Source organism: Neophocaena asiaeorientalis, unplaced genomic scaffold, assembly GCF_003031525.2.
Source record: "Neophocaena asiaeorientalis asiaeorientalis breed wild unplaced genomic scaffold, Neophocaena_asiaeorientalis_V1.1 scaffold221, whole genome shotgun sequence".
In the NCBI taxonomy this organism is placed as follows: domain Eukaryota; kingdom Metazoa; phylum Chordata; class Mammalia; order Artiodactyla; family Phocoenidae; genus Neophocaena; species Neophocaena asiaeorientalis.
Genome location: NW_020173766.1, coordinates 1209655 through 1233378, shown reverse-complemented (window position 1 = coordinate 1233378; position 23724 = coordinate 1209655). Strand labels below are relative to the sequence as shown.

The following is a 23724-nucleotide window of genomic DNA, read 5'->3' as shown; positions in this document are numbered from 1 at the left end:
TGAACGAACTGCAGATTTACACCTCCGCTGCCAGCTTTGTATATTCAGTGCCTGCAGAACATCTGAACAGAAAACTGGTGCTCCCATGGCTGGGACAGGTCTGGCCTTAGCAGCTGTGGGCATTGTGGGCATGTACACCAGGCGGCTGGGCTGAGCCAGGGTCTGAGCTGCCTCCATAGCACCCATAGAAGGTCCAGGTGCACGAGTACTGCAGTCTTGGGACCTGACTTCTGTGGATCTGCGCTGGTGGCATTGTGAAAACAAAGCCTGAGAGGTACCAGGGAGGACTGCCAGCATACCTACGGTTGAGGTGGGGCCGAGGGCAGTGCCAGTAACAGTGTACTCTGAGAGTCTGCACAATAGCTGAAAGGTGACACAATGGAGCACACTCACAGGTGAACAGCTCAGGAGGGGGAGGAGTACTCAATGGCTCCTCTCCCAGTGGGAGCACCCCAATCCAACCTACCTTGCACCACATACCAGAAATGCAACTCAGAAACGGATCTGGGGGCTGCTACTCCAACAACTGGGGAGCACACCCTGCCCCGGACAAGGCAGTGAAAACCATAGAGCAAAGAGGAGGCCCTGCTCAATATCCAGTGCTGGCTCTGGTCAGCACATCAGTCACACCTCCTATCAAGGGGATGATAGCCAGCATACAGTGAGGAAAGAGGTGGCAGGCATCCATACTAAAAACAGCCCTCACATCCAAAAATATTAAGCCCACACAGGCTACACAGGGATGTTTCCACATAAAAATAGCCCTCCAAGACCACAGTAGATAATTGTTTCTCCTCAACTCGTTCAGCAAGAGAAATATAAGTAAAATGAAGAAGCAGAGGAACCACTCCCAATTAAAAGATCAAGAGAATACCCCTGAAGAACAAACAATGAAGCAGACCTCTTCAGTCTAATAGACACCAAGTTCAAAAAGGAGATAATGAGGGACTTCTCTTGTGGCACAGTGCTCAAGAATCTGCCTGCCAATGCAGGGGACACAGGGAAAATTCCACATGCCGCAGAGCAGCTAAGCCCGTGCACCACAACTACTGAGCCTGCGCTCTAGAGCCCGTGAGCCACAACTACTGAGCCCATGCGCCACAACTACTGAAGCTCATGCAGCTAGAGCCCATGCTCCGCAACAAGAGAAGCCACTGCAATGAGAAGCCCGCACACCACAACAAAGAGTAGCCCCCACTTGCCACAACTAGAGAAAGCCCACACAGCAACGAAGACCCAATGCAGCCAGAACTAAACAAAAATAAAAAAGGAGGGCTTCCCTGGTGGTGCAGTGGTTGAGAGTCCGCCTGCCGATGCAGGGGACATGGGTTCGTGCCCTGGTCCAGGAAGATCCCACATGCCGTGGAGCAAGTGGACCTGTGAGCCATGGCCATTGAGCCTGCGCATCCGGAGCCTGTGCTCCACAACAGGAGAGGCCACAACAATGAGAGGCCCGCGTACCGCAAAAAAATAAAAAAATAAAAATAAAAAAGGAGATAATGAAAATACTGAAGGAATTGAGAAATGCTGTCAACAGAAATGCAGACTACTATAAAAAGGAACTAGAAATTATAAGGAGGAGCCAAGAAAAATTAGTGAATTCATTTGAAGAGATGAAAGCTGGACCAAAGGCTATGAACAGAGGAATGAATAATGCAGAACAAATAAGTGATCTAGAAGACAGAATAATGGAAATCACCCAATTAGAACAGCAGACAGAAACCCAAATGACAAAAAATGAAAGCAATATGAGACCTATGGGATAACATAAAGTGGGCCAATCTATGCATAATAGGGATCCCAGAAGAAGAAGAAAGAGAAAAAGGTAATGAAACTGCGTTTGAAGAAATTATGGCTGAAAACTTCCCAAACCTAAAGAAGGAAACATATCCAGATACAGGAAGCACAGAGGGCTCTGAACAAGATAAACCTAAACAGACCTACACCAAGACATATTAAAAAAAGTTAAAGATAAAGAGAAGATTCTAAAGGCAACAAGAGAAAAACAAAGAATTAATTACAAGGGAACCACCATAAGGTTATCAGCTGATTTCTCTACAGAAATGCTGCAGGCTAGAAGGGAGTGGCAAGATATATTCAAAGTCCCAAAATGGAAAAATCTGCAACCTAGGATACTCTACCCAGCAAGATTATCATTTAGAACAGAAAGAGAGATAAAGAATTTCTCAGATAGCAAAAAGTAAAAGAATACAGCAATACTAAACCTATCCTAAAGGAAATATTGTAAGGTCTTCTCTAAGTAGAAAAGTAGAGGGAATTCCCTGGCAGTCCAGTGGTTAGGACTCTGTGCTGCCACTGCAGGGGGCCTGTGTTTGATCCAGGGTCAGGAAAGTAAGATCCCACAGGCTGCATGGCACAGCCAAAAAATAAATAAATACGAAAAGCAGTAAGAATCTACAGGAAAGAGAAAATCATAATTGGAAAGTAAATCATTTAAACAAGAAAGTACACAGATTTTTAAAATAGTAAAAAAATTTTTGTGAAAGCAATGATAACCACAATGAATAGCAAAAGGATAAACATGAAGATGCAAAAGAGGACATCAAAATCATTAAATGTCGGAGAGGAGAGTAAGAAAATGTAGATTTTTTTTACTATAAGGTGTTTGAGCCTATTTGACTACCAGTCTAAAGCAAGTAGATATAGGAAGGAGTTAACATACTTGAAAAACAGGGCAACCACATACAACAGATTCACAGAAAAACAAAAAGAAGAGAAGATAAGCGTAATACAAAAGAAAATCATCAAACCACAAAAGAAAAAAGAAAGGGACAAAGAAGAAATACAAAATCAACGGGAGTGCTCGCTTCGGCAGCCATATACTAAAATTGGAACAATACAGAGAAGATTAGCACAGCCCCTGCACAAGGATGACACGCAAATTCATGAAGCGTTCTATATATTTTTTTGATACAGCCACTATGGAGAACAGTATGGAGGTTCCCTAAAAAACAAAAAATAGAACTACCATACGACCCAGCAATCTGGGAAGGGTAAGCTGGGATGAGTGGCATGGACTTATACATACTTCCAAATGTAAAATAGATAGCTAGTGGGAAGCAGCCGCATAGCACAGGGAGATCAGCTTGGTGTTTTGTGACCACGTAGAGGGATGGGATAGGGAGGGTGGGAGGGAGAGCAAAGAGGGAGGAGATATGAGGGTATATGTATATGTATAGCTGATTCACTTTGTTATAAAGCAGAAACTAACACACCATTGTAAAGCAATTATACTCCAATAAAGATGTAAAAAAATATATAACAAAAATAGAAATAAAAAAAATCAATGGGAAAACAAGGTTTAAAATGGCAATAAATACATACTTATCAATAATTACCTTAAATGTCAATGGACTAAATGCTCCAATCAAAAGATACAGAGTGGCAGACTGGATTAAAAAAATAAGAGCCTACAATATGCTGCCTACAAGAGACCCACTTTGGGGCAAAGGACGCACACAGATTAAAAGTGAGGGGATGGAAAAAGACATTTCATGCAAACGGAAATGACAAGAAAGCAGGGGTCACAATACACATATCAGACAAAATAGACTTTAAAACAAAGGCTATAAAGAAAGATAAAGAAGCACACTGTACAATGATAAAAAGATCAACACAAGGAGAGGATATTTCACTTGTCAACATATATGCACCCAACACAGGAACACCCAAATAAATAAAACCCCACTCACATCAATGGACAGATCTTTGAGACAGAAAATCAATAAGGCAACAAAGATCCTAAATAATACAATAGAAAAGTTAAACTTAATTGATATCTTCAGGACATTACATCCAAAAAAACCCAGAATACACATTCTTTTCAAGTGCACATGGAACATTCTGTAGGACTGACCACATACTAGGGCACAAAACAAGCCTCAACAAATTTAATAGTATAGAAATTATTTCAAGCCTCTTTTCTGACCACAACAGCATGAAACTAGAAATCAACCACAGAGAAAGAAACAAGAAAAAACCAATTACATGGAGACTAAACAACATACTACTAAAAAAACCAAAGGGTCAACAAGAAAAATCAAAGAAATTAAAAAATACCTTGAGGCAGGGCTTTCCTGGTGGCGCAGTGGTTGAGAGTCCGCCTGCCAATGCAGGGGACACAGGTTCCTGCCCCGGTCCAGGAAGATCCCACATGCCTCAGAGCAGCTGGGCCCGTGAGCCATGGCCGCTGACCCTGCGAGTCTGGAGCCTGTGCTCCGCAACGGGAAAGGCCACAACAGTGAGAGGCCTGCATACCACAAACAAAAAAAACCCAAAAACCTTGAGGCAAATGACAATGAAAACACAACCATAAATATCTCTGGGATGCAGTTCTTAGATGCAGTTCTTAGAGGGAAGTTCATAGCAATACAGGCCTTCTTTAAGAAAAATCTCAAATAAACAACCTAGCCCACCACCTAAAAGAATTAGAAAAAGAAGTACAAACAAAACTGAAAGTCAGCAGAAGGAAGGAGATAATAAAGATCAGAGAGGAAATAAATAAAATAGAGATAAAAGAACAAGACAAAAAAATCAATAAAACCAAGAGCTGGTTTTTTGAAAGGGTAAACAAGATTGACAAACCTCTAGCCAGGCTCACCAAGAAGAAAAGAGAGAAGACACAAACAAAATAAGAAATGAAAGAGAAGAAATCACAACGGATACTGCAGAAATACAAAAAACCATAAGAGAATACTATGAATAATTATAGGCCAACGAATTTGACAACCTCAAAGAAATGGACAACTTTCTAGAAACATACAGCCCATCAAAACTGAATGAATGGGCTTCCCTGGTGGTGCAGTGGTTGACAATTTGCCGGCCAATGCAGGGGACATGGGTTCGAGCCCTGGTCTGGGAAGATCCCACATGCCACGGAGCAACTAGGCCCGTGAGCCACATCTGCTGATCCTGTGTGTCTGGAGCCTGTGCTCCACAACACGAGAGGCCGCAACAGTGAGAGGCCCGTGCACTGCAATGAAGAGTGGCCCCCGCTTGCTGCAACTAGAGAAAGCCCATGCACAGAAACGAAGACCCAACACACACCCTGATACCAAAACCAAAGACACTACCAAAAAAGAAAATTACAGGTCAATATCTTTGATGAATATAGACACAAAAATTCTCAAACCAAATCCAAGAATACATAAAACAGGTCATACACCACAATCAAGTTGGATTCATCCCAGGGTCACAAAGATGGTTCAACATACACAAGTCAATCAATGTGATACACCACATTAACAAAAGAAAGGACAGAAACCAGGATTTTCCTGGTGGCCCAGTGGTTAAGACTCCATGCTTCCACTGCAGGGGGCATGGGTACAATCCGTGGTCAGGGAACTAAGATCCCATGTGCCACATGGCATGGCCAAAAAAAACAAAACGGGGGGGTGAGGGGCAGAAATGACAGAAGCTACATGATCATCTCAAAAGATACAGAAAAAGAATTTTATAAAATTCAACATCCATTCATGATAAAAACCCTTACAAAAGTGGGTATAGAGGGAATATAACTCAACATAATAAAAGTTATTTATGAACTTCCCTGGTGGTGCAGTGATTAAGAATCCGCCTGCCAAAGCAGGGAACGTGGGTTTGAACCCTGGTCCTGGAAGATCCCACATGCCACAGAGCAACTAAGCCCGTGCGCCACAACTACTGAGCCTTGCTCTAGAGCCCGCAAGCCACAACTACTGAGACCATGTGCCACAACTACTGAAGCCTGAGGGCCCAGAGCCCGTGCTCCGCAACAAGAGAAGCCACCACAATGAGAAGCCTGCTTGCCACAACTAGAGAAAGACAGCGTGCAGCAATGAAGACCCAATGCAGCCAAAAATTTTTAAAAATAAATTTATTTAAAAAAAACACCTCATGGTAACTGCAAACTGAAAATCTATAATAGATACACACACACAAAAAAGAAGGAATCCAAATAAAACACTACAGTCAGTCATCAAATCACAAGAGAACAAAAGGGTAGAAAAAAGACTTACAAAAACAAATCAAAGGGGCTTCCCTGGTGGCACAGTGGTTAAGAATCCACCTGCCAATGCAGGGGACACGGGTTCGAGCCCTGGCCTGGGAAGATCCCACATGCCGTGGAGTAACTAAGCCCGTGCGCCACAAATACTGGGCCTGAGCTCTAGAGCCTGCAAGCCACAACTACTGAGCCCATGTGCCACAACTACTGAAGCCTGCGCGCTTAGAGCCCGTGCTCCGCAACAAGAGAAGCCACGACAATGAGAAGCCCACGCACAGCAGTGAAGAGTAGCCCCCGCTCACCACAACTAGATAAAACCCACGCACAACAACGAAGACCCAACAGAGCCAAAAGTTAATTAATTAAAAAACAACAACAACAAATCCAAAACAATTAACAAAATGGCAATAAGAACATAATATCGATAATTACCTTAAACATAAACAGATTAAATGCTCCAACCAAAAGACACAGACTGCTTAAATGGATACAAAAACAAGACCCATTTATATGCTGTCTACAAGAGACCCACTTCAGATCTAGGGACACATACAGACTGAAAATGATGATACAGAAAAAGGTATTCCATGCAAATGGAAATCAAAAGAAAGCTGGAGTAGCAATACAGTAAGTCCCCTACAAACCTGCAAGTTGCAAACTTTCAAAGACGTGAACGTGCATTCTCATGTCTAATCATGTAAGTCAGTTCATGTGTTTGGCGTACATTGTCACGTGTGTGCATCCTCTACAGGTGGCTGTGTTTTTGTGTACTTTACTGTACAGTACTGTATAGAGTACAGTAGTAGAGTATCTTTATTTCCAGCCCAGGATGTCCGGAAGCAAGCATAAATGCAGCGGTGGTGTAGCTGGTACAGTACTACCCAAACATCACTGGAACATTTTTTTCAAGAGGGTAGATGGAATTGAAGGAATCAGAACCTGTGCCATCAACTTCAGGCGTGAGTGAAACTACAGCTTGCCCTCCATCTCCTATTGCTGATGATCCATCAGCCCTACCATCTCCCACCTCCTCCAGTCAGTAACTCTTCTTGCCTGTTCACTCAGTGCCAGCTCCTGTATGCCAGCTGTTGTACTGTATTACTGTACTTTTCAAGGTACTGGACTGTAAGATTAACAGTGTTTTGTTTGTTTATATATTATTTGTGTGAAAAGTATTATAAACCTAATACAGTACAGTACTATATAGCTGACTGTGTTAGCTGGGTACCTAGGCTAACTCTGTTAGACTTACAAACAAAGTGGGACTTACGAACACACTCTTGGAACAGAACTCGTTCATATGTAGGGGACTTACTATACTCGTATCAGATAAAATAAACTTTAAAATAAAGAGTGTTACAAGAGACAAAGAAGGACACTACATAATGATCGAGGGATCAATCCAAAAAGAAGATATAACAATTGTAAATATATATGCACCCAACACAGGAGCACATCAATATATAAGGCAAATACTAACAGCCATAAAAGGAGAAAGCAACAGTAACACAGTAATAGTGGGGGACTTTAACACCCCACTTTCATCAAGGGACAGATCATCCAGACAGAAAGTCAATAAGGAAACACAGTCCTTAAGACACATCAGACCAGATGAACTTAATTGATATTTATAGTGCATTCCATCCAAAAGCAGCAGAATACAGATTCTTTTCAAGTGCACATGGAACATTCTCCAAGACTGATCACATGCTGGGCCACAAAGCAAGCCTTAGTAAAGTTAAGAAAATTAAATCATATCAAGCATCTTCTCTGGCCACAAGACTGAGATTAGAAATCAACTACAAGGGAAAAATGATAAAAAACACAAACACATGGAGGCAAATAATATGGTACTAAACCATCAATGGATCACTGAATAAATCAAAGAGGAAATCAAAAAATACCTAGAGAAAAATGAAAATGAAAGCACAATGATCCAAAACCTATGGGACACAGCAAAAGCAATTCTAAGAGGGAAGTTTATAGCAATACAATCTTACCTCAGGAAACAAGAAAAATCTCAAACAACCTATCCTTACACCTAAAGTAACTAGAGAAAGAAGAACAAACAAAACCAGAAGTTAGTAGAAGGAACGAAATCATAAAGACCACAGCAGAAATAAATGAAATAGAGATGGAGAGAACAATAGAAAAGATCAAAGAAACTAAAAGCTGGTTCTTTGAAAAGATAAACAAAATTGATAAACCTTTAGCTAGTTTCATCAAGAAAAACAGGGACAGGGCTCAAATCAGTAAAATTAGAAATGAAAACTAAGTTACAACTGACAGCACAGAAATATTGGGTTGGCCAAAAAATTTGTTCGGTTTTAAGTAAAAATAAAAGACACACTTTTCATTTTCACCAAGAACTGTATTCAACAATGTATTCGGTAACCAAATGAACTTTTTGGCCAACCCAATACAAAGAATCACAAGCGACTACTACATGCAGCTATATGCCAATAAAATGGAAACACAGAAGAAATGGACAAATTCTTAGAAAGGTACAATCTTCCAAGACTGAACCAGGAAGAATGAGAAAATATGAACAGACCAATCACAAGTACTGAAATTGAAACTGTGATTTAAAAACTCCCAACAAACAAAAGTCCAGGACCAGATGGCTTCACAGGCAAATTCTATCAAACATCTAGAGAAAAGAGTTAATACCTGTCCTAAAACTATTCCAAAAAATTGCAGAGGAAGGAACACTCCCAAACTCATTCTATAAGGCCACCATCCAGAAAGTGTCCAGAAAGTAGACATACAGGGAACACACCTCAACATAATAAAGGCCATATATGACAAATCTATACCTAACATCAAACTCAATGGTGAAAAGCTGAAAACATTTCCTCTAAGATCAGGAACAAGACATGGATGCTCACTCTTGCCATTTTTATTCAACATAGTTATGGAAGTCCTAGCCATGGTGATCAGAGAAGAAGAAGAAATAAAAGGAATCCAAATTGGAAAAGAAGAAGTAAAACTGTCAACTGTTTGTAGATGACATGATACTATACACAGAAAATCCTAAAGATGTCACCAGAAAACTACTAGAGGTCATCAATGAATTCGTAAAATTGCAGGATACAAAATTAATACACAGAAATCTGTTGCATTTCTATATACTAACAACAAAAGATCAGAAAGATTAATCAAGGAAACGATCCCATTTACCATCACAACAAAAAGAACAAAATACCTAGGAATAAACCTACCTAAGGAGGCAAAAGACCTGTACTCAGAAAACGATAAGATACTGATGAAAGAAATTAAATATGACACAAACAGATGGAGAGATATACCATGTCCTTGGATTGGAAAAATCAATACTGTGAAAATGACTATACTACCCAAAACAATTTACAGATTTAATGCAATCCCTATCAAATTACCAATGGCATTTTTCACAGAATTAGGAAAAAAAAATTTTTTTTAAGTTTTTTTTTTTGATGTGGACCATTTTTAAAGTCTTTATTGAATTTGTTACAATATTGCTTCTGTTTTATGTCTTTGGTTTTTTTGGCCATGAGGCATGTGGGATCCTAGTTCCCCAACTGGGGATCAAACCCACACCCCCTGCATTGGAAGGCGACGTCTTAACCACTGGACTGCGAGGGAAGTCCCTAGAACAAAAAATTTTACAATTTGTATGGAAACACAAAAGACCCCAAATACCCAAAGCAATCTTGAGAAAGAAAAACAGAGCTGGAGGAATCAGGCTCCCTGACTTCAGACTATACTACAAAGCTACAGTAATCAAAACAGTATGGTACTGACACAAAAACAGAAATACAGATCAATGGAACAGGATAGAAAGCCCAGTGATAAACCCACACACCTATGGTCTCCTAATCTATGACAAAGGAGGCAAAAATATACAATGGAGAAAAGACAGTCTCTTCAATAAATGTGTCGGAACTGCTGGGAAAACTGGACAGCTACATGCAAAAGAATAAAATTAGAACCCTCCCTAACACCATACACAAAAATAAACTCAAAATGTATTAAAGGGGCTTCCCTGGTGGTGCAGTGGTTAAGAATCCACCTGCCAATGCAGGGGACATGAGTTCAAGCCCTGGTCTGGGAAGATCCCACATGCCATGGAGCAACTAAGTCCGTGCACCACAACTACTGAGGCTGCGCCCTAGAGCTCGCGAGCCACAACTACTGAAGCCCACGTGCCTACAGCCTGTGCTCCGCCACAAGAGAAGCCACCGCAATGAGAAGCTCACGCACCACAACAAAGAGTAGCCCCTGCTCGCCGCAACTAGAGAAAGCCCGCGCGCAGCAACAAAGACCTGATGCAGCCAAAAATTAATTAATTAATTTTTAAAAATGTATTAAAGACCTGAATGTAAGGCCGGACACTATAAAACTCTTAGAGGAAAACATAGGCAGAACACTTTTTGACATAAATCACAGCAAGATCTTTTTCTATCCATCTCCTGGAGTGATGGAAATAAAAACAAACATAAACAAATGCAACCTAATTAAACTTAAAAACTTTTGCACAGCAAAGGAAACCATAAATAAAACAAAAAGACAACCCTCACAATGGGAGAAAATATTTGCAAATGAAGCAACTGACAAGGAATTAATCTCCAAAATATACAAACAGCTCATGCAGCTCAATATCAAAAAAACAAATAACCTAATCAAAAATGGGCAGAGGCTTCCCTGGTGGCACAGTGGTTGAGAGTCCGCCTGCCGATGCAGGGGACACGGGTTCGTGCCCCGGTCCGGGAGGATCCCACGTGCCGCGGAGCGGCTGAGTCTGTGAGCCATGGCCAATGAGCCTGCGTGTCCGGAGCCTTGGTGGGAATGTAAATTGGTACAGCCACTATTGAGAACAGTACGGAGGTTCCTTAAAAAACTAAAAATAGAGCTACCGTATGATCCAGCAATCCCACTCCTGGGGATATATCCAGAGAGAACCATTGTTTGAAAGGATACACGCACCCCAATGCTCACTGCAGCACTATTTAAAATAGCCAAGACATGGAAGCAACCAAAATGTCCATCAACAAATGAATGGCTAAAAAGATGTGGGGTGTGTGTGTGTGTGTGTGTGTGTATATAAATACACACACACACACATATATATAATGGAATATTACTCAGCCATATAAAATTATGCTATTTGCAGCAACATGGATGGACCTAGAGATGATCATACCAACTGAAATCAGACAGAGGAAGACAAATATCATGTTATCACTTATAGGTAGATATGAAAAACTGATACAAATGAACTAATTTACAAAACAGAAACAGACTCACAGGCTTAGAAAACAAACTTATGATTACCGAAGAGGAAAGGTGGGGGAGGAGGAATATATTAGGAGGTTGGGATTAACCTGTACACACTAATATATATAAAATAGATAATCAAAAAAAAAAAAAATAGATAATCAGCAAGGACCTACTGTATAGCACAGGGAGCTCTACTTAACACTCTGTAATAACCTACATGGGAAAAGAATCCGAAAAAGAATAGATATATGTATATGTATTACTGGATCAGGTTGCTGTACACCTAAAACAAACACAACGTGGTAAATCAACTATACTGCAACATAAAATAAAAATTAAAAAAAAAGAAAAGAAAAAAAGAAATGCCTACTCTATTCCCCTCAGGCCTCGGTGACCTTGGCTGGTGTCACATCCCTAAAGCCTGAGCAGGCTTGGGTCCCGAGGCTGGACTGTCATGGGGCTGAGGGAGCTGGGGAGGATGTGCCAGCAAATGAGCCCCCCCTCCACCCCCGCAGACATATAGTGCCTGGTCCCTCTGCACGAAACCACAATCTCCAGATACAGGTGGGCCCTCCTACAGTTAAACCAAGTCTAGTGTACCCAAAGAATGTTGGACCCTCTGGGCTGAAACAGCTTTGAAAAGTCAGCTGGCCTCCAAGTCTCCTGGTGGGGGGATTCCCACCTCCAGCCTCCTTCCTTAGAGTTTCCCCACCTACGTACACCACCCCACCTACATACAACACCACAGCGGTTTGGCAGGGGTTGGGATTTGTCTTGGGGCGTGAAAGGTAAGGGGGAAGAAGTAATGGAACAGAAGCCTGAAAGGTTCGAAAGGATACATGCACCCCAATATTCACTGCAGTGCTGTTTACAATAGCCAAGACATAGAAGAAACCTAAATGTCCACCGACAGATGAATGGATAAAGAAGATGTGGTACAGGACTTTCCCTGATGGCACAGTGGTTAAAAATCCGCCTGCCAATGCAGGGGACACAGGTTCAATCCCTCGTCCAGGAAGATCCCACATGCTGTGGAGCAACTAGGCCCATGCGTCACAACTTCTGAGACTGCGCTCTAGAGCCCACAAGCCACAACTACTGAGCCCACGCACTGCAACTACTGAAGTCTGTGCACTCTAGGGCCTGTGTACCGCAACTACTGAACCTGCGTGCCACAACTACCGAAGCCCGCACGCCTACAGCCCACACTCCACAAGAGAAGCCACCACAATGAGAGGCCCGTGTGCCGCAACAAAGAGTAGTCCCTGTACGCTGCAACTAGAGAAAGCCCACGCACAGCAACAAAGACCCAATACAGCCAAAAATAAATAATTTTTAAAAAAAATTTGCTACATATATACAATGGAATATTACTCAGCCATTAAAAAGAATGAAATAATGTCATTTGCAGCAACATGGATGAACCAGGAGATTACCACACTAAGTGAAGTAAGTCAGACAGAGACAAATATCATATGATATCACTTCTATGTGGAATCTTAAAAAAATGATACAAATGAACTTATCTACAAAACAGAAAAAAACTCACAGACTATAAAACAAACTTATGGTTACCAAAGGGGAAAGGTGGTGGGGGAAGGATAAACTGGGAGTTTGGGATTGACATATACACACTACTATATTTAAAACAGATAATCAACAAGGACCTACTGTATAGCACAGGGAACTCTACTCAATATTGTGTAATAACCTAAATGGGAAGAGAATTTGAAAAAGAACAGATATCTGTATATGTATAACTGAATTACTTTACTGTACACCTGAAACTAACACAATATTGTAAATCAACTATACTCCAATATAAAATAAAACTTAAAGAAAAATTATTAGATAAACCAAAAAAAAAAAATACCACTGTTGTACGCTCACTGATACAGAAACAAATCCTCAGTATGTTAAGTGAAAAAGGCAGGCTACATAGGCAGTATAGGTGGTACATGGTCCTACTTTGGTTTTATATAGTATATATAAATAACATTAAAAAAAAAATATATATATATATATATATACAAAAAAATTGTGAAAAGGGTTTTTTCTTTTGCTTTTTGATTTTAGTATTTTCAAATTTTTCTATCATTAATTTTGCTGCTTTTACAGAGGAAAAAATACTGAATTAAAATAAGAAGACAGTTCTAGGTGGTTTCTTTACTTCCCTATCAAACCAATTCTGTCCATACCTGCATAAAAACACTATCCTCCTACCTGTCTGAGCAACTCCAGCTTCTTCAGTTCCTCATTGTAGGCTTCTGGATTCTCTCCATAATTCTTCTGGACAAACTAGGGAGAGAGAGAGAAGATTGTAAACCAGGGATAGAGCATACTGCCCTGCTCCCGCTCCTGCCCTCCGAGTCCTCGGCAATCACCAGTCAGGGCTCAGGATGGAGTCCAGACCCACAACCACGAGCTCATCTCCTGGGCTGCAAGAAACTCAACCTCAATAATGGGACAGTACCAAGATGCTGACTGCGGGAGCCTCCTCCATTGAACAAAATGGAAAAGAAGACTGAACAACCTGAATGGAACACCCTGGCTGGCCCTCATCATGCTGCAGCCCTCTCTATGAAGCCCAGGACTCTGCCAGCTCAGGAAGCTGGGGAACTCAGCTGTCTGAAATGGGATCCTACTGAGCATCCCAAAATAGGCCACAAATTCAAGCCTCCGTCGAGTACTGGTCCCTGGTGTGTCCTGGGGTCACAGTCATAATCCTGACCCAACAGCAAATGTAGTAGGAAGAAGAACCAAAGAAGAGTGGGAGCGCAAAGCCTTCTTCACCAGCCCGCCTTCCTGCGGAAAGGGCACCACAGAAGTAAGTGATCTCACTGGTGAGGAAAGGCCTGTGGATGTGTGATGGGAATGACCCAGACAGGGGGAGGGGAGAGGAGGGGGCCCATATCAGAGAAGGGGCTGGCATGCCTGCCCACAACAGCACTCACCACCTCTTGGACAGTGAGCACACTCACCAGCCTGGAGGCACGGCCTGGACCAAAGGGCCCCTTGTTCACCTAAGATCAACAGACTAAGGCAGCTGGAACTACTCCTGTTGCAGGAGGTCCTGTGGGACAGAGGCCGAAGGGATTGAAGGGATATCTGAGAGTCCTAGAAACAAGGCTTCACCTGACATCGCTGAGAACATCTGTCCCTGTAGTCACACAATGGTAAAGGGGAGAGAGATGCTGCCTCCACTGCCAGCAAACTGCCCCTAGAGGAAACCTTCTACCTGTCTCATTCCTCCTCCAAGATCAGCAGCAAACACTTACTGAGCTCCTACCCACAGGCCAAACACTGTGCCAAGTGCCTAATAAGTCACTCAATCCTACAACAACCCAAAGAAGCAGACATCATCATCGTCACCATTTTACAGATGAGGAAATGACGAAACTGAGGCACAGAAGTTAAGGCATTTGCCGAGGTCACACAGCACCAATAACTGATGGGGCAGTGACTGAAATCCAGGCATTTGGTCTCCAGAGCCCATATTCTTCACCACACATTAGACCAATCCATTTCTATTTTTTAAACATGGTTCTCATAAAACAAAAAATGGGAAGCGAAAATGAATCTCCAGCCACACAGTGAGTCAGTGGAGCAGACAGGTTATTGTTTAAATTCTGATAAAATCCTCCATGGCTTGATCACTCCCCCTACTGAACAGAGGAAAGAGGTGGCTGAAGGTTCTAGAGTAAAGGACAGAGACCATCTCTCAGTCATTCTCTCTATAGCTCACACCTCTGCACAGCTCGGAACAAGGTCCAGTCAGGATGTGAAGGTCACAGCAGAGTCTGAGAAGGAAGGCCCAGCAGCAGGTAGAGCCTGGGCCTTGGCACCCCAGATCAAGAGTAAGATACTAGAAGGCACTGACAGGACCCCAGCACAGCTACACAACTAACAGCTGGTGGGGGTTGGGAGGATCAGGGAACCTCCAGAGCCCAGCCAGGCTTTGGAGTAGCTGGGAATCCTTTTCTGAGGGAACAATGAGACCTATGAACAGTTTTACGCGAAAGCATGTCCAGGGTTCAGAGCCACGGCAGGGGGCAAAACGGCGAGGAAGGAGTTAGGAGTTATAAGTGAAAACAATAAAACAGAATGAAAAGACCACTTCCAGAGAGAAATACCAAGACTGAGTAAGTCCTGGCTATGCCCCTGGGTTGCTTTGAGATCTGGGCTTGGTTTTTCACCTGTAAAATGGAGTTAATATTATCTGCTATGAGGCTTCCCTGGTGGCTCAGTGGTTAAGAATCCACCTGCCAATGCAGGGTACACGGGTTCGATCTCTGGTCCGGGAAGATGCCACATGCCATGGAGCAACTAAGCCCGTGCGCCACAACTACTGAGCCTGTGCTCTAGAGCCACAACTACTGAGCCCACGCACCAAAACTACTGAGGGCCACACGCCTAGAGCCCGTGCTCCGCAACAAGAGAAGCCACCGCAAGGAGAAGCCCGCGCACCGCAACGAAGAGTAGCCCCCACTCGCTGCAACTAGAGAAAGACCATGCATAGCAACGAAGACCCAATGCAGTCAAAAATAAATAAATAAAATAAATTTTTTAAAAAATTATTTTAAAAAATTACCTGCTATGTCTAACTCACAGAGCTGTCATAGGTCTTGAGCTATTCACTAAACAGAGGAAGAGGATGCTAAGTTGAAAATATTGTTTACGATATGCCAAGACCTGTACTAGGGACTCACATGCATTAACTCTTGATTCCCACAAGCTTATAAGGTATATTATTAGTCCATGTTACAGCTGAGAAAAATGAGGCCCAGGTTAATGATGTAATCATTTGTAGCAGCTGAAAGTCACCAACTATTAAGTCGAAAAGGTGGGACCTAAGGCAAGGTCTGTGTGATTCCAACGTCTATACTATTTCCATGATGGTACTCTGCTCTTTTACCGAGCAACAAATAGCCCAGAATTCTGCAGGTAAATTGAGATCACTGGAAACATCCATCCTGGGTCCTGCCATTCTTTTGCAGAGATGAGCAATCGCAGTGCTAGCACTCTGGGCCAAACTTCCTGATTCTTGACCCAGGGATATTCCTTTCGTGTCACCTTCTCTGGTACTATCATGGTCTCATTCTTCTGTGTATGCTCTTTTTTTTTTTCCTGGATGATGGGGATGTTTAGCTTCTGCTCTTAATTTGATATAACACCTTGGAATTTCATGGTGCTAATTAAAGCAATAACCCAAGAAGAAAAGGCAATAAAAGGCATCGCAGCTGTTGGCACCGTACTCATTCGCCATGCACATTATATTTCTTTTTTTCTTCACTTGCAGGATTGACTCAAATATGGGGAATGCCTTGGGCTGTTCCACATAAAATTAAGTCCCACTTACAGTGCTGTTAATGAATACAATATATGTTCTGCTACTGAATTTCAAGTGAGATTAATTTTATTCAGAGAAGGAAGTATTATTGCCAAGGGGAATCTTCAGCCCCTTGGTATCAGCAAGCCTAAGACCAAATTACAGGCCAAGAGCATCAGGGATGAGAACAGGCATTCATCCTCACCTAGTCTAACCCCTACATAAGACTCAAGGCTTCTCTCCCACATCTCTTCTGAACGGCCCCTCCAACTGCCTGGATAACACTAGTGAGGTCGACTCAAGTTACCTCCCCTGGAGGGTGCTAGAACTAGACTAGGTCATTCAACCTAAGCACTCTCTACACACAAGTATTTATTACTTCCCAAGTAAAGAATCTGGTGTGAAAGGGATATACGGCTTTTATGTATGAGATTAAAGTCAGAGAAGAATGAACTGAACAATCCAGGTCACCTGCACCTGAAGCCATTCTGCAGTAAACTCGAGTGGGCAGATAGGCTCAAGCAGACCGGCTCAGTGACTCCAAATCTGTGATAAGAGATAAGGCAGGTCACCACCAAAGACAACTGGCAACACCCTGTGCTCCTCACTGCTGAGGAGCCAGGCACTTTTAGGCCTCTGGTCATCTCATTTCCCCATCTATGTGTGGGACAAGTTTTTCAAGAGTGAGCTGTCCCATGAGAAATCTGGAAGGGGATAAAAACTCCACAAACCTGAAAACCAGACTCTACCTACATGAGAATAAGATGAACAGTAAGAAGAGGCAACAAGAGTGTACACTCTGTGGCACAGGTCAACTGAGTGAGGGGAGCGGTAAGATCTGTCTGAATTTGAAGGAGGGTGGTACAATTGCCGGCAGCTAAAGGGACCCCGAGAAAGTACGGTTCAACCTGGGTGATGAACAGGAGGAGAGGAATTCCAGTAAGGACCGGAACAAGAACAATGACCAGCAAAAGAGGCTGAAAGTTCCTATGTGAGAGGCCTGGTAAGACTGAAGTGTGAAAGGCAGGCTGAAGCGAAGTGGTGGCAGGCCTTGAACAGCGGACAGTTTCTCTGGAGTAACCTGGTGTGAAAGTGGAGACTTAGAGAGAGCAACCCAGCCAGAGAGGGAAGAGGGGAGAGGCCAAGAAGCCACTTGGTTGGTAGGGTGGCTACCTACGGTACATCTGTCCTTGAGGATGGTTTACTATGTGGATCACTAGAAGGTAAGCTCCATGAGGGCAGAGATTTTTGTCATCACATACAGCCCTGAGAATGTCACTCAATAACTATTTGTTCAATGAATGAATCAGGGATGGATGTAGCACCTGAGTCCAAGTGAGCTTGACCTGAGCTCAAGTGCAGTTGGTTAAGGGCAGGTGTTTGGGACCACAGGAGGAAAGAACTTCAAACATGAACATGTGTGGCCAAATCACTCACTGATGAAGAGCAGAGTCATCCTTCATCAGTTTCCAGTGAGCACTCTGGGCTCCAAAACACAGGTAAGATACAGGGCTAGCAGCATTTCCCCACTAAAAAATTATGTGGGTCCAGGTATCCCAACCTAAAACTTGGCACTGCTGTTCAAAACCAGCTTGCTGTTCTCCTGGCTCTTATTTCACATTATTCCATAATTGAAGGCATATCCATCAGGAATAAAACCAGTACTAACCATTATGAAAGGTTTTTTTCAAAGGCCCAGCTCTCACAAATAAAGAAACCCTTTACCTTCTTGAAAAACTTCTATTTATTCTTCAAAACCCACCTCCTTGGCAAGCCTCCCCTGATGGCCCCTCCTTAGGCTGGTACTTCTGTACACACTGCACATATTTCTAGTCTTCCACTGATGTCACAATCTAATTTTTAAATCTCCTCTACCAAACTATGTATTCCATGAAAAAAAGGACTCTTATTCATCTGTATTTCAGGACTCCACATGGTGCTCAACAGACTGACCTCAACAGAACCGTTTTCATTCTACTATCCTAAATTAAATTCTACTCCTAAGCTCTAAGTCATTGGTGAAGGTTCCTGCAGGTCGGAGCAAGGGTAGGAAAGGACAAGGGTACCAGTGGCAGAAGGTTAAGTGTGGGTTCTAGGATTGGGGACAGGAGTCCTGGTCAGGGAGAGTTCCCAGCTGCAGTGGCTACTGTAGTCTCCTCTGCAGGAAGACAGTTCCAGAGTACCTGAAGGAGTTGGCTACCCACAAGATTGCTATTCCTTTTCAGTGGGTTCATGTAAAACATGCAACAATTTTAGCCTATCAAATAAATGGTGTATCTTTCCCCAACCCTAAAATAAGGAAACAAAGAAAAAGAGCAGATGTCTAGGGAATGAATTTTTCCTCAGCATCTGATACCACCTTAGTAAATGGCTAATGAGTAACTCCTCCCATGGAGGCCCAGGGGCTCCCAGGAGATCACTGCTCACATAATACCTTGTGGGCTAGGTGTTAAGTGACAAGAGCATCAGAGGCTAAGTTCAAACAAAAAGATCTCCAAGGAGTTCCTGGACTAAGATTTTATCCACTGGATTTCCATAAATTTATGGTCACCATCTCTTAATTCCCTCTCAACTGTCAATCATCCGAGAAACATTTTCCTGCATGCCAACTATGAAAAAGGGACCCTGCTAGGTTCTGAGGAGCAGGGAGATGCCTCTCAGGTTACTTACAATAGAACAGCGGGGTTAAAACATAACGCACCTAACTGTCACTAGGTAAAGGATAAAAAGAGTGAGGAATTCAGAGAAGGGAAAGATTAATCCAGACGAAAGAAGGCTTGTGGATGAGACAGAGCTTAAACTGGACCTTGAAAGACTGACAGAACCAATAAATAGAGATTAAAGAAGAGCCCCATCAGGACTTCCCTGGTGGTCCAGTGGTTGAGACGTCATCTTCCAATGCAGGGGGGCGGGTTCGATTCCTGGTCGGGGAGCTGAGATCCTGCATGCCTCGGGGCCAGGGGGACAAGACGTGAAGCATAGGCAATACTGTGACAAATTCAATAAAGACTTTAGAAGTGTTTCACATCAAAAAAAATTTTTTTTTTAAAAAGAAGAACCCCATCCCCACCCCAGAGGGCAAAGACGTGAGCTCTTCTGGGTGGGAGGAATTCCACAACCAAAGGCACAGAAGAGCAAACATACAGAGAATGTTAAGGGAACAGCAAGTAGCTGTGAACAGAATCTAGGATACTTGTATCAGAGGCATGTACATCAAACACACATTGAGCCCTGAAAAAATGATGAAAGAACTGGGGTAGGTCAGAGAGTATTCTGAATGGGTTACGGTTGAACTAGAAAACAAAGTTTTGCTGTGTTTTAGAAAAATTCACCTAATTGAATTAAAAGAGCAGATGGAAGATAAATCCAGTGGATAAAATCTTAGCCCAGGAACTCCTTGGAGATCTTTTTGTTTAAACTTAGCCTCTGATGCTCTTGTCACCTACACCTAGCCCACAAGGTATTATGTGAGCAGTGTTCTCCCTGGGAGCCCCTGGGCCTCCATGAGAGGAGTTACCAAACTCTGGGAAAGAGGTAACAAATTTTTGGAATTTTAGATCAATTAATCTAATTTCCTGGTTTTACAAATGAGGGAAAAGATGCCCAAAGAGATTAAATGATGGACTCAAAGGGATACAAACTGTTAGTGTCTGAATTGAGGCAGTGGCAGTGTCAAGAGAGAATGGGAGACCTTCCTCGGAAACTACTTCTCAATCTATTTTCTTTGTCCTATTTTTTTCCTCAAGCACCTTACTGAATGGTACTAAAACCACAAGGGTATCAACCTGCAAGAGCCTCCTGGTTGTTCCTTTTCACTTCTGCTCTGACCCCCAATGCTACCAGGTGGTCATTCCCAAGGCAGCAGATGTCTCAGAGGGCTTCTGATGCCCAGTCGACACACCTGGCCCCACTTTGTACCAGCCACACCTGATCTCGCCACAGCGATCCCTTGCCTCTGTCAGCACCAAACCTGCCAGCCTCTTCCGTCCAACTGAAGGTTCAACAAATGACTCTCCGGAAGCTACAACACTGTTTATCCCCTCTGGGCAGTCGTGAAAGGCAGTAACCCTTCCCCAAATGACACGGAACTGTATCTTCTGGTCCAAAGGGTCTCCAGATTAGGGTTCTTCTTCTAAGGAGACCAGAAAGAATGGCACCAAGTGTCAGAGAGACTCCAATCGCAGAGGTCAGGCATTCCTGTGGCTCACGGAGCTCCCATCTTAAAACACATCCTGAGCCATCCTCAGCGTCTGTCCCAGTCCGGTCGTGGACAGACAGCGCACCGAGGGCCGGGCACAGCCTTTCCACCCAGCCGTTCAGGGAGGGCCGCCCACTGCTCCCCGCAGGGCGGTCCTGGCGTGGATTAGGGGCGGAGCAGAACGAGGTCCACAGCGTCACACCGAGGAAGTGAGGTGCCTGGATGGGAATCTTGGATGGCCGAGGAGACAGCGGGTGCTCCCCGGGGCCTGCGGGCGCGCAGGGGTGGGTTGGGGTGAGATGGGGGTGGGCCAAGCTAAGGAAAGCCAGCGGAGGCCCCTCCTGGCCTCACCCGACGTCGCGACAGGGTCTGGGGAGATGATGGACGCGCAGCGCGCCGGCAGACGACAGAGATACGCGGGAGCAGGGGGGGCGGGGAGGAGGCGCACTCACCTTTTTCACAGCCGGCTGAAAGTGGAAGTCACCGGCCTCTTTCAGGTCCAGCCAAATCATAGGCATGCGGGGCACAGCCTCCATGGCGGCTACCGCCCGCCGGCCACTCGGCCGCTCCCCTAGCTTTTCCAGGTACTAGCTCAGCTGTAGGTACCGCGCCGCCCCTCCACGCCGGAAGTCACTGGTCACGCTGGGATAAAAGAATGCCCCCACGGCCTGCTGGGAGATGCGGTCCCCGCCCGCACAGCCTTTCGCGCAGGCTCATCTTCCATTGCGCATGCTCAGCCTCCTCCATTGGGCGTGTGTAGAGGGCAAATCTCCAGCCCGAGGCGAAAGGGTTTCTGGGAGTAGTAGTCTACCTGCACTTAAATGCCAATCAGGGTAGTAACTGGTTTCTTCCTCCTGGACGAAGTAGACCTGCTGGATTGGCTCTGGCCCGAGGTGCTCCCCACTCAGGGGAAGAGCGTAAAAGAACGTAACCGTGAACTTGTAAACTTAAGTAGTGTCGAGGACCTTGGTAGATGGGGTTAAGTGCAGTGGTAGAGATAACGTGGCGGCAGGCCACTCAGAAGAGGTGACTTAAAAACTGAGCCTTGGGCTTCCCTGGTGGTGCAGTGGTTGAGAGTCCGCCTGCCGATGCAGGGGACACTGGTTCGTGCCCCGCTCCGGGAGGATCCCATATGCCGGGGAGCGGCTGGGCCCGTGGGCCATGGCCGCTGGGCCTGCGCGTCCGTACGCGGCGGGGGAGGCCACAACAGTGAGAGGCCCGCGTACCGCAAAAGAAACAAAAACAAAAAACTGAGCCTTGAGGTAGGGGCCTCCAGGCCAAGAGGGAGACAGGGCTAAGAAGAGAGCAAGAGGTTTCATTCCAGGTGTCGAGCTTTGGAACAGAGGAGTGACTGGTTGGAGGCTGGCACACTCGGTCCAGCCTGTAAGGCCGGGCACTGCCTAAGAGACGGGCACGTCCGTTTGTGCTGATGAGAAAAAAGGCGTAGATAGTGTGTAAAGCGGAAAAAAAAAAAGAGGCCTAGAGCAATGTGGGTAGATGGGGGTGGGGATGAATATATACAGCCACGGGAGTACCTTTCCGACTGTCTGGAAGCGGACCAGGGAGAAGAGAACAGCTTTTGCCTCTGAAGAGGTAACCTGTAGAGAAGGGATTTTAAACTCATGTATATATTACCTAGCTTTAAAAACAAATAAGATGGAGAATGGTTTGCTAGATAGGGCAAAAGTGGAAGCAAGGAAATCTGTGAGGAGCCTTTTGTAGTCTTGCAGGAGACAAGTGATGTCAGGTTGGGGCAAAGGGAGATGAAACGTGGGCAGATGTGAGAAATGTTTTGGAAAAACGTATCAGAACTTGGGGTGAATGGATGTAGGGGGTTGAGAATATAAAAGATTATTGCCAAGCTTCTAGTTGGTATAGCTGGATGGCTCCACGACTGTTTACCGACATGGGAAAATGCGGAGAGGAACAGGTTTGGAAGGGAAGAGCAAAGGTTCAGGGCTGTTTCTGTTAAGCTGGATATAGATGCCCTTATGTTGTTCAAGAGAAGATGTGGAGGAGACCACGGGATGTGTGATCTGGGCTCAGAAGAGGGTGCTCATCCATAATCAAGGGCCCAGGTCCCCTTTGCAATCAAGGACCTTCATGCCAATTGGAGTTAGAGCAAAAGAAAATGCAAGTACACCAATGTTCACAGCAGCATTATTTACAACAGCCAGAAGGTGGAAATAAACCAAATGTCCATCAACAGATGAATGGATAAACAAAATGTAGTATAACATACACTGAACTATTTTATTCAGCCTTAGAAAGGAAGGAAATTTGGATATTGGATTGGCCAAAAAGTTTGTTCAGGTTTTTCTGTAACATCTTAGGAAAAAACCTGGACAAACTTTTTGGCTAACCCAGTACATGCCACAACATAAATAAACCTTGAAGACATGATGCTAAGTGAAATAAGCCAGATACAAAATGGCAAATATTGTGTGATTCCACTTAAATCAGTTAACTAAAAGTAGTCAAATTTGTACAAATAAAAAGTAGAATGGTGATTGCTCAGGGACTGGGAGGAGGAGGGAATGGGGAATTAGTATTCAGTGGGTACAGGGTTTCAGGATGGGATGATGAAAAAGTTCTGGAGATGGATGGCGGTGATGGTTGCACAACACTGTGAATGTACTTAGTGCCACTGAACTGTACACTTAAAAATGGCTAAAATGGTAAACTTTATGTTAGGTATATTTTACCACAATAAAAACTTAAAAAAAAAAATCCAAGGGCTTCCCTGGTGGCGCAGTGGTTGAGAGTCTGCCTGCCAGTGCAGGGGACGCGGGTTCATGCCCCGGTCCGGAAGGATCCCACGTGCCGTGGAGCAGCTTGGCCCATGAGCCATGGCCGCTGAGCCTGCGCGTCAGGAGCCTGTGCTCCGCAGCGGGAGGGGCTGCAGCGGTGAGAGGCCCGCATACCGCAAAAAAA

The 23724-nt window shown here is 44.1% G+C and overlaps 1 protein-coding gene and 1 non-coding gene across 2 annotated transcripts in view; one reads left to right on the top strand and one right to left on the bottom strand.

Moving 5' to 3' along the window:
• Positions 1-21515, bottom strand: part of PTPN23 (protein tyrosine phosphatase non-receptor type 23) — a 37141-nt gene extending 15626 nt beyond the window's left edge. The window contains 2 exon segments of the mRNA XM_024751470.1: positions 13487-13561; positions 21243-21515. Coding sequence (XP_024607238.1) covers positions 13487-13561; positions 21243-21326 — 159 coding nt within the window. The 5' untranslated portion in view covers positions 21327-21515.
• LOC112403817 (U6 spliceosomal RNA) lies at positions 2823-2926 on the top strand. Its single transcript, XR_003003982.1, has one exon. It is a non-coding gene; the product is annotated as a U6 spliceosomal RNA (small nuclear RNA).
• Positions 21516-23724: the final 2209 nt, after the last annotated feature.